This window comes from Euleptes europaea, chromosome 9 (genome assembly GCF_029931775.1).
Source record: "Euleptes europaea isolate rEulEur1 chromosome 9, rEulEur1.hap1, whole genome shotgun sequence".
NCBI lineage: Eukaryota > Metazoa > Chordata > Lepidosauria > Squamata > Sphaerodactylidae > Euleptes > Euleptes europaea.
This window is the reverse complement of record NC_079320.1, coordinates 42,565,936-42,581,947: the sequence shown is the minus strand read 5'-3', so window position 1 is coordinate 42,581,947 and position 16,012 is coordinate 42,565,936. Positions and strand designations below refer to the sequence as shown.

General features: G+C 41.1%; 1 protein-coding gene across 1 annotated transcript in view; it reads left to right on the top strand.

Moving 5' to 3' along the window:
* Positions 1–13,814, top strand: part of TTC29 (tetratricopeptide repeat domain 29) — a 141,329-nt gene extending 127,515 nt beyond the window's left edge. Inside the window, exon 10 of the mRNA XM_056855043.1 lies at positions 13,621–13,814. Within this exon, the coding sequence (XP_056711021.1) occupies positions 13,621–13,814 (194 nt within the window). The remainder of the gene's footprint in view (positions 1–13,620) is intronic.
* Positions 13,815–16,012: the final 2,198 nt, after the last annotated feature.

Below are 16,012 nucleotides of genomic sequence, written 5' to 3'. Positions count from 1 at the left end.
TAAAGAAGTGGGACTTGATTTGAGCTTGGGAGACTGCTTTTCTGTATTCATGGTTCGATTAGCACACAGTTTAGTCCCTGATCATTCAGGCCAATGCGTATAGTTTCCCCCAACCTGGGTTACTTTAATGCGCGATGAACCCAGGTCCAAGCAGGGAGAGCCAACCCATGCATAAAAGTCCTATGTCTTTTCCACTGGCCAAAGAAGCTATTCTTCTCTCCAGCAGCAGTGTGCTCCAGTGGCCAAAGCCACTCCTACAGAATCAGACCTTATGAGGGAGATCTATCACTGCTTTTCCCAGAACCTTTTTAGTGAACTGGTCAACATAGAGTGGATGACACCTGTTTATTGTAAGACTTCTTACAGACTTACTTCAAAATATGTAACCGACTATATAAGTTAATAGCTAAATTAAAAATATCCTTAGTGGATTCATTCTAGGTTCCCACTCATTTATTCCAGCAGATATTGTTAATGGATTAATGTAAAGATCCTTGTGACAAACATATCAAGCTATTCCTAAGAAACATTTTTTGACGAAGCTCTAGGGCCTTTCAAGTGCTAATTTTTTATTTGCGAGGGAAGTTTATTTATGGTCAAATAACTGGAATCAAGGAGCCTAGATTTCCCCAAGGAGGCCAAGAATTAGCATTAAAAGATTTATCTTTCAGCAGCTTCCTTCGCCATCTCCTCCATGGATACACATCAGTTCACAGCAAGAGTAATGACAGCATGTAGAAGTATTTGGGTGAGACACTGAGAGGTTGTGGTTTCCATTTGTAGCTGCCAGGTATGTCGTTCACAAACTCAGAATTATTTGGGAGTCTCTCTACTAATTTTAATCAAGAAAAGAAAAAGGTTATTCGGTTCCTTCTGTGACTTCAGGGCCCAGTACACATGACAACAATTTTGAACCTTTAAAAGTGCTACAGATTTGTTTGATTCTGGGTCCATTCACTTGATTGTTTATATAATTCAGTTTGTTAGGGGCTTAAGCATGTCCTTCTGGGAAGCAGAGACGAAGCCCCTCCTACTGGAGCTGGACTAAAAAAATCATGACCCTGCCTGCATCCAGAAGGACGCGCTTCCCCCAGCAGTCTAGACTGCAGCACCCTCAAACCACCAAGAAGGGAAATTCACAGTAAGTGAATAAAATGTTCCATTTTTAAGCACGGAACTTACGATGCTGTTAACCCCACTTCTGGACATGTTCCTCTGTTGTTAAGAAGTAATCATTGAGGCAAGATTTTGCACACAACCTCTACAGAGACTTCTCCCTTGCAAGGAACAGATATTACAACAGGCAAGAACTGGAGCACATTCCAAACATCTCCAAACACAAAAGTGGTTGCTGGATCAGAACATGCTGTACTGCAGTTTCCTGTCTACTTTCTTTTCTTTATCTGTGCTGCTTCGAAGCATAATTGAGGATATTTTGAAAATTACAAAGCCTGCTTCTATATAAGAATACAAGCAGATATGTCAAACAAGAGGTTGGAAGAGATGTTACTCAAACAAATGGACATGTTTGCAGTGCAACAAGATTTAGTCTTCGAAAAACAACAAGCGCTCTCACATCAAGCATTTCAACTAGCTGAGGTGATGAATATCCTATTTAAATCAATTAATGGAAAACTGGACACAATTATTGAGGAGATCCACAATATGAAGACCCAAGATTTTAAAGAGGTAGCTGCAAGTGACCAGCTGGCAAGGAGAGAGAGCAACATGAGAGAACTCAATACCTCTACAATTTACTTGTCTGAGTCACTGCTGACAGGAGGAGCATTATTATCCCAAGAAAACACTTCCTGGCAGCCAGCGATGGAGGGAGACATGATGAAGGATTTTACCAAGAAGATGCTGGAAATTTTAACAAGAAGCCAATGGATACAATCACCGGGATCTTCTTTTACATCTTCAGAGGCCAGAATTGCAGCTACTATATTGAAAAACGGGGGGTGGGGATTGGGAAATAAAGAAGGACTGGCAGATCCCCTCCCAAAACAAGATAATGGCTAAAATGATGCTTATTTTGGGGGTGTAAGGGAGCCACGGTGGATTTACTTTGATGAATTTTTAATGGGAAAATTTGTTTATGTATTGATCTAATCCCTTTAATTTAGAATAATAGAATGTTATATAGAGACAATGATGATAATATTATAACTAGGTAGGACTTGAAATTGCTTATAGAAGTAGTATAGATAGCTTAAAGCAAGTCTGTATGAGAGAAAATAAGGATTAGAAATTAATTTGAAATGCAAAAGTGTTAACCAGTAGAATTAGTGACTGAAGAAGATGCGGGGAAGTCACATATAGTAGATAGCATAGAATATTATAGATAACATATTCTCAGTAATAGCAATGAACTTTTTTTGTTACAAGCAGTTACAACTGAATATATTGTTGAGATATGTTTATTTTAGTTGAATTGTAGAAAATAATAAAAATAATTAAAAAAAAAAAAAGAACATGCTGTACACATCCCAGTATCTACAGATGTCAATTTAGGAGGTTGGCGGATGTATTTCATCATTTATTAATTTTTAAAATTCCTTTATACCCCACCTTTCTCCCCAATGGGGACCCAAAGTGGCTTACGTAGTTCTCCTTTCCTCCATCTTATCCTCACAGCAACCCTGTGAGGTAGGTTAGGTTAAGAGAGTGTGACTGGCACAAGGTCACCCAGCAAGCTTCCATAGCACGAGTGGGGATTCGATCCCGGGTCTCCCAGATCCTAGTCCAACATTCTTAACCACTACACCACACTGGCTCATCATGTACACTTGATGGCACAGGGCTACTGGACTAAACTAGAATCCAAGATGAACATCAACAGATCAGAGCTCAGAGCATTAACTGATCATTGCTGGAGTTCCAGATAACATCTTGACCAAAGGTTGTACTAAATAACCAGAGGGGCATAAGTCATCTTCGCCAGAAAGACTCCAAAATTTTCTCCTGGGAAGAAATTCATCTAAAATTGATCAAGGTAGGATATGAGGTGGGGATAGGTCAACTGGCTCAACTGAAAGTCACTAAACTAGTTGGAATGGCATCTTTACCTTGCAGTGTTCGATCAAACACCACCGCTTTGACAGTCTGCAATTAGGGGCTTCCTCTGCAGTATAGGGAACAACTATACAGAGGTTATATCTAGTTCCATAATGACTACATTGTTAACAAACATATAGGACATTAAAAACACCTGGGATTTTCTGCTCCCGTATTGAAGATATAGAGGGACTGTACATATAAGCAATAAACATATTACAGTCTTCCTTGTACTTAAACGGTAGGTGTTTTTAGAAAACGTTTGGGGAAATTAATCAGTTTAGGCATACTGTTCTCAGCCGTGGCTATTGAAAGGGGACAAAAGTAAACTAGGGCTTCACAAATTCAGGTCAATATAGCTGGATAGCTAGAAAAATTAAACTAACCTTTTAAATACATTAAATAGTGGTCAAGAACTGTTCAAAAATATTTTAGCAATGTCTGCTTCTAGGTATGTGAGTTTTATTTCAAATGATCCTTGAACTTTAGGGACAAGTGGTGAAAATACTTTTCAGTCTCATGGCTTTTAAACTTGCAGGTTTATTCGTTTTTATGACCAGCTTTATACTTGTTAAGTGTAATATTTGGAGAATGTAACATAAAAGTGTGTCTTGCAGTGTGTTTTATCATGAAATAGCAAGAGTGTCTGGACTTAAGGTACAAACATTCTAAAAACATCTGTTCACATTAAATTCTGTAGGTTTGGTAAATAAGGTCTTTGGGGTCATTTTTAGTGCAGCTTTAAGTACAAGGCTTCCGCTTTCCTGTAATAGTTTCTTTCTGCTTTATATTGCGCTTGTTTGCATCCCTGTTACATAAGTGAGGGCTTTGTTTTCTGCTTCAGCGTTTCACATCTCGGATTCTAAGTAAATCTGCCTTTTGCTGACCCAGTATTGGAGAGATCTGTATTGATTTTTTCCCCTACATGTGTTTATGGTGTTTATTTTGAGATATTGGGGATTAATAACAAAATTAACAAGTGGCTAAAAGGGTTTTCTTAGTATCTTGGATTACGTTGTTTTAGAAAATAGAGAGTGAAGGAGATGGTATAATAAAGGAATCGATTTATTCCATCACTGGGTATAAAAACATTAGCCCTGGGAAAGAGTCTTCCTCCAAAAGCTTTAGCTGCCCGGTTTCCACTTGCCTAGCACAAAACAATTTGCATTTTTAGAGAAATTTCAGGTCTTCAATGAGCTCTAGTGAAACATGAATAAATTGCTTTCTTTTCCTCTTTTACAGACTTTATACAGCTGAATCCATTAGGGGCTGAGTCAAACTGTAATGAAATAAAGGCAACAACTGACATGATGGAAACCCTGGATTAGGTTTCCTGCTAGTCGAAGCTCAGCTGTCATGGCCTGTGTGTCAAGTTAGTGGTCTTTGGGGAGGCTCATGAGTACATACGGATATATATTTTTAAAAAACTGCTGCATTACAGCAGGTCTCTAAAGCAGACAGAAATTAAATAGAGAAAGCAAAGATTAAGAATTAAGCAAAGCTGCAGTGAGCAGTTCACTAGAGAGAACTGTGTTTGGTCATGCAATCCTTTTTCAGCTTGTCAACTTGTTATCAGCCACCTAGCAGTTTTGCGTGAGATCTACAATGTTTCTTTCGCTCCTGTAAAATATAGACTATGTACGAGAGAGATTACTGTAGGATAATGCAGAGTACATTAGTTTGGTTGTGCACTAGAACAGCTACCAGAATTCAGCACAAAGTCTGCAAAAGTTTGCTCAGTGTTTTAAATGTATAAATGTTGACTTGATTAAACAGTACCCTGAATGTGTTCCTAGGACAAACAGCAGTCTTCAATAGAGTTACACCCTTCTAAATCTAATTAAGTCTTAGAGTAGCGTAACTCTGTTTAGGACTGCACCAATTGTGATTTTGCCTCAGACTGAGAGTTTGGGAATCTTTCAGCTACAAGTGGTATGACTTGAGAGGCCCGATTTGGATCAGAACTCCACTTTTGTCTGTCAGGTAACCTTGTCTGGAACTTAGAGTGAAAGTCCAGGAGATTGACATCTGCACTTTACATATATGGCACTGTCAGCTACAATAGATGGTGTGTTGTATTGATTTTGGTAGTGAAGATAGTACCAAAGACTCAGAGAATTAAAGCAACTTGTTAATAAGTGCATGGATATTTAGCACAATTGCACACAGAGCAACTGAAAACCTGAATTAAAATGGAAGTTTAATTGAGTAAAAAAAGGGGGGAACTCCAATTTCCACATGACAACCCTGCTCTCCACTTGCCTGTTTAGTACTTGAAATGGTACACTGGTTGCTATGTGATAAACAAGAGGTTAGTGTTTTGGCTCCTTTAAATAACTACTTCCTGACGGATTCTGAGCCATTGCCTCAATTTCCACACCAGCTGCAGCCAGTACCCTTTTGAACATCATTTCCCTTGCAAGGGAAGGTTCTGTGGTTATGTGTTTTTGGAGGTATTACTTTTCCTTTCTACTCCCTAAATGAAGCCTGAGTATCCATTTATATTCCCTGTACATGTTAAGAGAAAGATAACTGTTTCTGCTAGGAGAATGGTTCCACCCTATACAAAGATGGAAATGGTTTTGAAGGGTGGTTTTCAAAACAGATGGTTTTGAAGGGTGGTTTTCTTCTCCCCGAAGGAAAACTAGCTCTTCTGTAAACTGACTGCAGGAAAAATGACTCTTCGGTAAAGTTCAGTGACAGGAACTTTGCATCTCCTCTGAAAGCATCAGTGTTTTTAACTTGCTTTTCCCAAACTTCCTTACCCTGAAGGGATGCACTCAAGTCTAATGCTCCTTAAAAGCTTTAAAGAAAAACTCTGGCCTTACAGAAAATCTCCTTGGCATCTTATTTAGTTGCAGATGTATTGCAGGATTTTTCTCTGCTTTGCTCGCTTCAGTTTATTTGGCCAGATCTTGAAAGACTGGTTTCCAATTTAGGTGTGATGATCACAGATGGTGAACTGTGAGTGAACCACTGAACAAAGTTCTCACTGAAACTGCCAAACCAAAAGCTTACAGAACCAAAATGGCACCACACAGAATTTATTAACAAACTATTGGCCGGCACAGGACTCCCGGGGTATGCAGAACGTAGAGCTAGATTTTAGAAAAGCTTTATAATAATCAGTTCTCCAGAATTTTTCAGAGGGGGAAAAATGGTGAATTGCCCAAATAAACAAAAACCACTGTTAACATGAGAATTTAAAAAGCCAGCATGAGCTAGCATGGTGTAGTGGTTAAGAGTAGTGGTTTGGAGCAGTGGTCTCTAATCTGGAGGACAGTTTGATTCCCCACTCCTCCACATGAGCGGTGGACGCTAATCTGGTGAACCGGGTTTGTTTCTCCACTCCTACACATGAAGCCAGCTGGGTGACCTTGGGCTAGTCACAGCTCTTATAGAGCTGTCTCAGCCCCACCTACCTCCTAGGGTGTTGTGGGGAGGGGAAGGGAAGGTGATTGTAAGCTGGTTTAACTATTAACTATTTCACTGTTAACTAGAGAAAGTCAGCATATAAAAAACAACTCTTCTTCAATCTATTCAAAATAATTTTATGGAGATACTTTTTTCAGTTACAGAAACATGTACATATTTACTGCATGACATTTGAATTCATCTGTTGCAAACAATACATGCTACTCTAGGGGTCTTTGAGGTAATTCTACTCATTAGAACCAGAACAATGTCCGGGCTACAATGCTAATTGCCCTAGAAACTAGTTTTTATAAAGATGGGATAGAACTATTTTAAATTAATACATATCAATGGTAGCAGAAAAGCGGATTTCTATTACATACTCTATCTCAGCTGATAGATTATACTTACGACGATCCCAAAGGTTCAGCTTCCCATATCAAAGTATATAAAATAAATCCTGCTCCCAATTCATAAACTGGGTCCCAACAATCAAGCCATGTTCAAATAAACCTACCTACTCAAACATTCCAAGTGCTTTTCGTTTAGGACTCCCGTATGTGCTCATAAAGACTCGTTCATTGCTTCGTGTAATACATAGCCCCAAAAGAGAACCAAATAAAACATTTTTACAATCTACACTGAACAACTTTGTATAATAAAAGCAGAAGACCCTCTGCCTTAATTCATCTGGAAGCCCTGAAAGTCATGTATTTAGTACTTTTATTTTACACAAATGATACTTGGACAATTTGAATAGAAAGTGAGTCAAGCTGATGCAGTTGCATTGCCTTTCGGTACCTAATCATCAAGATGTATTGAAGCACAAAGACAGATAAGCACAAAAGAGTCCAATTGTAATAGAAGATGAGGTAGAAAAGAATGTGAAAGATGGAGGTATTTGAAGTCAGTTGCTAATGGATCTTTTACATATCTAGTGATGGTAAGAACTCTCTAGATTTGGTCGTTTTTATAGATTTTTCTAATCCAACCAAATGTGCTAAAATAAATGTTAAGCTGTCACAAGACTCTTCCTTGTTTTTTTTCCTGAAAAAGACTAACTCTGAAATCAATATATCTAATTTTGAACATGGTTCCAGAGTGTGGGTCAAAAGATCTGCACATTAGGACCATGAGATAGGGTTATTTTGCAAACCCAAGAGAACTTCCAGATGTGTAGAAAATCTGAGAATGGAAGGAAAAGGTGAGGGGATTAAAAAAAAAAACACCTTCTAATTTATAGGAGAAAAAAATGAGATCTCATGATACTATAAGATTTCAATTGTCATTTTGCTTGTTGCCTAGCAATCCCATAAATGTTGAAATTGGTGGTGGCAGCCAAAGTTGCAACATGGGTATGGGGAGATGGCAGCAGTGGAAGAAAGACAACAGCAAGGAAGGAGAGTATCAAGGCAAGAGGGAATGAGGTGAGGATAGAGCAGTGACAAGGGACATTGATGGGAAAGGGAGGGATCAGTAGAGAGAGCAAGGGGGAGTGAGGCAATGGTGGTAAAGGTAGCTGGGAAGGAAAGGAGGCAGGAAACCAAGGGGAGAAAGGCAGCAAAGAGACAGGAGGCAGTGGCCTAGACCAGCAGTGGGTCTATGCCACTCTTCCCCTTAAGTACTCATTTGTTTGCATCTGATTGTGAATACTGTAACTATTCTGTCTCATTTTTTTTTTCCTTGTTTGCTTCCTATGCCTACCAAATTAGACATCTTGACTGTTGAACTACAGGTATTACAACTGATAAATCTGTCTTATAACTGTACATAGACATTTCTATGACAATCATTGTTACTGTCCCGATCACATATCTCCAGTTCTCTTTCTCCGTCTGTTACAAGTGTTCAGTTACTGAAAGTGCTTCATTGTGTTAGGCTACGGGAGCAAATCAATGAGAAATAGCACATTGACTGCTCTGTCTGTCCTGTTGCACTTACCTCTTTAATGAGTTGGTACTTGGCTTTTAATTGTTCTATTCTGGAATACAACCGGGACAATACAAATTCCAGCAGTCCTGTAAACCCTTTGGCAGCCATTACCTGTTTCTATACTTTTAGCCTGATTAAATGATACTATTCTACCTGTCATAGTTTAAAAGTGCAAACATGAGAAATGGGGCATTTCTTAATTTTTACTAAAAGTTCCATAGGAGGTAGATTCTAATTTGATCAGGAGAGGGTTTAACCCTTTCCGCCATGCCATTTTCCTGATCTAAGCTGCTATTTAGCTTGCAAGCTAAAAAGGCTAGATACTTGGAAGTAAATATACTAAATAGCAGCCTTAATCAGTTTATTGAGTTGGGTCTAGACTAAATATTCCAGTTGCAGAACAGAAATTTCCTGCCTCCCCACAGCCTAGTAATCTCCACAAAATGCTGCTCCTGGGCGATAAGGGGCCCTGAGGAATGGCATGGGGGGTCTGCAGCAGGTAGCGGGAGTTGGTGGACATTGCCAATTTAGTCTGGATCCAACCCATTAGTTTTAAATAACAACACCCCTATTATTATTATTATTTTTTAAGCAGCTTCTCATAGCCTAACATACTACCCAGGTTTTTACCTTACAGGATCAACTTTTTGGCAATGCAGGATTGGGGAAGCACAGCTAATGGAATAATAGCCTGCAGGGTTTAGCTAAATGAAATACGAATATAATCAACCGTTGCGATGACTATTCAAAAGTAATCCCTTTAGCTTTCAAGTGCAATATATATCTCAAGACAGCCAAGCTGTATGAAAAAAATCTCTGCAGACTCCACTGATACAATATGGCCTTCATATTTCCATGGTAGGTTTGCCGCTCATTGTGAGGTTTAAATTTAAGGTGATGGCTACTGTATATTCATGTAAGCTGAGAACAATACCTTTGATTTGTTGGATAAACGTGTTAGCTACTGAGGCTGCTATTCTGTAAACTTCGACAACGCCTTTATGTACAGTGTACTGCTTACTCTTTTCTGAATAGAATATGCTGGATAAAGTGGTTTGCGTAGTCAAATTCTACACATTCATTAATCTTCATTTTCATAAAACTACCAAATAAACCTGTTTCAAGGAAGTCATTCCAGATAAATAGGTAAAACCAACAATATTTGATAAGATGTTAAGATATTATGTTACTACTGATTTTTTAAAAAAGGTAAAGGTCCCCTGTGCAAGCGCTGGGTCATTCCTGACCCATGGGGTGACATCATATCCCGACCTTGTTTACGGAGTGGTTTGCCAGTGCCTTCCCCAGTCATCTTCCTTTTGCCCCCAGCATTTTACCAACCTCAGAAGGATGGAAGGCTGAGTCAACCTTGAGCAGGCTACCTGAAACCAACTTCCATCGGGATCGAACTCCGGTCGTGAGCAGAGCTTGGACTGCAGTACTGCAGCTTTACCACTCTGCACCACGGGGCTCCTACTACTGATTAGATGAAATATAAAAGCAGAAAAACCAAGAAACACGGGTAAACATTGAACATGACTCCTAAGAGGTTCTTATATGGAAGGCCCATTGGAATGAATAGGAACTGTACTTTTTCTGCTCATTTCCCTAAAGCTTCTGGCTGCAGAAATTCTGGGAAGGGTGTGTGGAGGTTGTGTAAGTGGGTGATTATGGTTCTTTGCTCCTGTTGTATTTTTATTTTGTTGCGCTAAAGCTGCCTGCACACAAAAAACATGACGGTTCAAAAATGCAAATAAACTTAGGACGAGAATAGGGAAATGGATCTTGTCATCTGAATTGTGCCAAATTGAAGGTATAGCATATCCTGTCAAATCCTGGTCAAGTTTTATAAAATGTATGTTACTATGGAAATAGCATGTATATTGTTCACACTTAGGCATATTGAAGTGATAACTCACATGCTGACAAATAATAGAGTTTACGCTGCAACAAATGGAATTATGTAAAATGAACATCTTGCAGACCTAAGCAACTTGAGCAGCACCACTTGAGTTTTATTTTATGTACTATACTTGGATATTTGAAGTACAGCAAACACAATAAAAGTACCTTAGTTATTAGTTTAATTTCCATTGAAAGCTCTTTGGTGCCAGGAATGCTTATTTGTTACCCTTGAACATCCTGAGTGATATATACAATTTGGAAATTTTGTATTTGACTGGAGTGTTGCAGAAATTGATTAAAACACAAATTAGTGGACAAATTAATCGGAAATATATTAATTTAGATACTAGTCGAAGCGCCAGTTTATCATGATGTTCAACTGTTAATTAATCTTCTTCACTAGATTAACGTTAAGTAACCATATGGTGGCATCAGTGTGCATGGAGTTTTATGCAGTAACAGTAAGAGACAGGCCCCTGCCTTAAGGATTTTGCAATCTAAAATCTGACAAAGCAGAAAATTTGAAGGACAGGACGAAGATGGAGGCAGTGGTTAAAAAAAGGAAGAATGTTTAGTTCGTCATTCTTAATCTCAGATTGAATTCATACATGTCACTTCAGTCTTCGTGAGCCGCTCTCCCACTTGGGCAGCACAATCCACAGCATCCAGAGCTGTCCCTGGGTACAGAGTCACCCCACCAGCCTCCCCCCCAACTCCTGTAGCACTACCCCTGTCCAAGTCTACCAGCTGTGATGCTTTGCCCACACCCAATTGCCCCGGAGAGACCTCTAATGCACAAAGACTGGAGGATGACTGATCTAGCCTGCATGGCCCATCTCAAAGTGGTGAGGACACAACTATGCTGTTCGACACCAACAGAGAGAAGGTCAGTGTGATGAAGCTGGGGGGGGGGCAATGGAGAGAAACACATCAATCAGCAGGGTGTGTCCATGGCACACAGCGCCCCATGGCCAGATCTTGGGCACACAGCCACTTCATCTCCATCCTCATCCACTCCTGCTGCCGCCATGTTGGGGATGGCTGCCCCATTTCTGACTCCCATCTCTTTTTGGCTCACAACCCCAGAATGAGTGACACAGGAGTGACCAGGTTAAGGCCCCGCCGAGAGGTCATCCAGCAGAGTCAATGGGCCCACAACAGTACTGTTGTCATCATCCTCCAGGTCCACAATCATCGAGCTGACGTGCAAACAAACCTACTCAATGTCTCTAGCACCCAACGGCCCAGCACTGGCCTCTCTCCTGAGTGAATTGCCTACACAGGATAAGGCAAAAGTGAGCAGGTGGCATGGGAGCAATCATACTGGGGGTGCACCCACCCACCATGATTGGCAGATTTACCACACAGAACAGCCTTAACACTGGTCAGGCCTACATGGTCACTGGTCAGGTGTTCAGCCAACTAAAGATGCATTTCTGTTGCCTACACCACACAGGGGGCCTCAGGGCCATGTAGCCCTTGGGCTTCATCAAGCTCCTTGCCATATGTGCTGTGCTCCACAACATGGCTGTCCAGGAACAACAGCTTCTGCCTCGGCTGGAAGAGGTGGCCTCCAGGCTGGGGATATGGGACAGGCCTCCAGAGCCATGATGGCTGTGGGAACATTTGACGGTGTCATAGGGTAGCTCTCCCAGTGATATACTCCCCAATAACAACATGGTGCCTGGTGCCTCTGGCTCATGCTGCTTGCTCACACCATAGTATCTAAGGATCAGGTGGGTAGGGGCATTATTGCTATCTGAATTTATTATTACTATGTGGGAGGCTCTGATTGCCTGCAGGCCCTGCTGAGGCTTATATGCCATAATAAGTGATGATATTATCTATTGGTTTTATGGGGCTGGTTTTATTCATAAGTATTGTTTTAGCATGATTGTATTGTGATTTATTGTAGTTGTGCTACAATAATATGTGAGCCACCCTGAGACCTGCGTTGCTGGGGTGGGCGGGGTACAAGTTTAATTAAATAAATATAAATAAATAGACCCGTGGGTGTGAAATTTTGTGATGAAAGGTCCCTTAAAGATAAATGAGCAGTTGCTGGTATTTCAAAGACAAAATAAAATTAGGAAATGATCAAACATTTAATTTAATTATCACTTGCTGAACTGATCACACTTACTGTGGAAGGGAGGCAAGCAGGGTACTTTGATTACAAACAAAATGCAGAATCTCAACAGAGAATGTGCTGTGAGGAATTCATTGTTGAGTCACCAATTAGTCCATTATCCCTTTCCCACATTTTTTTTTACTTCAGCAGCATGGTGCACCCTCCTTCTTTTCTCCCATCTCTTCCTCACAGTGGCAGTGCAGGCACAGAGAAGAAGGAAAAGCAGTGGGCTGGATCCCATAGATCTGTTCTGCTAATGATGGCAAATACAATTACGTTCATGGAGTTTTGAATTAAAGGAACGTGGGCAGCCCATTCCTGAGCCTTTCAGTGGCCGGGGGTGGCGTGGCCAAGGCGCCTCTAAACAAGTCCCCCAGCCTCCAAAAGGCTGCAAAAAGCCTTTTTTAAATTAAAAAAAAAAGACAAAATGGGGCATTTCCCCCCATTACGAACAGCGAGGCTGCTCCAGGACAAACCTGGTGCAGCAACGCTGTTCCTGGAGGGGGCGTTCCTGGCCTAGAGGGGCTGTGGAAGCTGACTAACATCAGGTCTGCCCCCAGGAACGCCCTCCCCCATGCCGGCGCCACATGTCCCTTCCAAGATTTACATGCCATAGAGACTGTGCTGCCGGGGGAGTGGCCTGAGTGCTGCAAACTGCCCCCGCCACCAGCGTTAAGTGCTTCTTATCCCGGAATAAGAGGCACTTATGCTGGCGGTGGAGTCACAACGCCTCCTAAGCCCAATCGCCCCCCAACCTCAGCAATGAGCCCTTAGTTATTTTTGAAGATATTTTGGTTCTGGTGTTACTGCCATAAGAAATGAAAAAAATATTAAAGATGACTTGGTTTATTACATTCCCTTCATTATATCAAAATGGCACCCATGCTGAGATTTTGGTTGTATATAAGCTTATTTCATTTTAATTGATTAACTAGTTAAAACATAGATGATTAATCAGCTAACAATTCTGCAATCAGTTCAGCTGTAGTGCTAATGGGTGTCACAGTGCCAGCAGTTATCAAAATGGCACTCCTGTTTTCATTAACCTCCTTGGGAACAAGTGGATTCTTTCATAATGTTTACAAGAATGAGCCTCAATCTTAGATGCTGGCAATAGATTTCAGTACTTGTTGTCAATGCATAGGATGAATAACAGCATCTCTATTCTGTTTGTTCTACAGGGGAGTCAGGTACAGTCACCCTTCCAGAAATAAGTAGCGGTAAGCAGCAGAACTATTCATTTCTATTGTCTTTTCAGCTGTTGGATAACAAGATGGAGATGATATCTACTACTAGCTTCTTGTATGTAGGTTCATCTTCCACCTTCAGTGCAGCCACGTTGGCTGTCCGCAGAATAGTAGTTTCTAGCTGCTAAGGAACCGATGGGCGTGCCCCTCCCCTCTAGAGCTAGCACAACGGTTTCTCCCGCCCAAAGCGTCACATGCTCCGGAGAAGTGGTATCGCCTTCCCTCAGTTCTTTTCTTGCTGCTGCTAAGATAGGAGCTTCTTTGCTTACCTCTAGCCACTTGAGCATTTTTTCGCCATCATCATCTTTCCTTTGCATTATTTTTTCTCTGTAGGAAAGGGAAAACACAGTGAAGGAGTGTGCTGTATCCCGTTCTTTATACCAGTTACTACTTCTGTGTCCGTTGGGTGAAGAAGTTTTAGCTGACCTACCCTCTTCTTTTTTTTTCAAAGGCCACCAAAGCTCAGTTTATCTTTGGGGCTGCCATCCCATACCCATCAGAGCTGCCATTGACCGTCTTCACAGGGCACAGGATGTTAGTGAAGGCCTTGTCCAAAAAGTGCACGCAATGTGGCACAAAAATGACTCTCAGCAATGTGAACGATCTCACGTTTCTGAGGGAGTCTCACAATGTTCCCACCTGTAAGATGTGCTAGCAATTTACACCCACGGAGAGAAGTTCCACGGCCTTTAGGCTAAAAGCTGCATTGTGGGAGAGAGCTCTCACCTCCTCCGATGCTACTAAGTTGGCCTCGGGATCTGAGCTGCAACCAGAATCCTCCATGGTCCAATCGATTCCAAGCCCTGAGCAGCAGTCTAAACCACCATCTGCAAGATCGGTTCCGTCGGTCCCAAGCACAGAGTCGCAATCCCAACCTCTGTCAGTAAGATCGGTTACATCAATTCTGATCTTGGGACCTAGGCGACCTCGCTTGCCCACTCCATCGCATTCAGTAGATGAAATCTTTCGCGATCGACATAACTACAGCAGACAATTGGCCTAACTAGCTTGCTTAGTGTGGGCTAGTTATTGCACCACAACATTCACAGACTGCACTTAATGGCGTGGAGAGTACAACCACTGAGTTAATGTTCACACCTACTGTACAGGAGATTTTAATCCAGGCTAGGAAAACTTCCACCAGATATTTTTTTAAAATGCGAACAATTTGATAGGTGGGCTAGGTCAAGGGCCCTGTCCACAATTACATGCCCTCTGCTCAAATTATTGGAATATCTACTCTGCTTTGCTTCAAGGGGTTTGGCGTCCTCTTCAGTTAAAGTTCACCTTGCGGCCATTTTCACTTATTGTGATTTAATGAAGGCTATGTCCTTGTTTTCTCATTGACTGGCACAACATTTTCTTAAGGGGTTAATCAACGTTTCCCCCACACACACCTAAGATTGTTCCTTAATGGTCTTTAGTCTTAGTTCTATCACAATTTATGGTGGAGCCCTTTGAACCATTGGCCTCTTGCCACCTTGCTTTCTTGAGCAGGAAGGTCGTGCTTGAGATGTACGTTTATTGGAACCAATTCCAAATTGTTTCCAGAAAAAATTGGCTAGATAATTAAATCAGCTGCCTTCTGTGTGCACTTTTATCACAGCCAGAGCAATGTTCAGAATAAGTGGTCCCGTACATCATGTTTAAGTATTAAGCATTCTCCAGCCCATAGGTGATGTTGTTCCTGCTTCCGCCAGAAATAGCAATATGGCAATGGCCTTGGTAAAAAGCACATCTTTGGATGCTTCATCATGAGGTGCCAGAGGCTTGTTTTGAAGAGGATTTTCCGGTAGTGTGTTCAGGGGGTGGTAGTACCTTGGACAGCAGGGGAAGGGTACAACGGCATCCCGTAGAGCCACTTTCTGCCCTGCTCTCTGTGCACAGATCAAGCAGGATTGCACTTTATGATTGTTGTCTGCGCTACAGTGGGTACTTAAGTATGTTTCTTTTACAGATGCCAAGGGCGAAGAAACCGTTATACAAATACTATGAACGTTTTCTGCTTCTGGAGAAACTGTGTGGTACATTATTTATTTATTTTTAAGTTATATCTATGACATACATTCTGCAGTGTATACTGATGTCGACAAAGGCAGTATAACCTGGCCTTCAACATATTTGTAATCTGTGGTTTATTCCCTCCGAATAGATTTTTGTTCCTCGTGAAACCAGTAAAGACACATAAACATTTCATCACATTTAAAATTGAATGGATTTTCACAGCTATCAAGATCATTTCATTTTGTTTTCCATTCCAGAGAGTTATGCCAGATTCTGAAGCTGATATGTGAGTAAGGGAAGATGCTTGTTAGAAGAAGAAACA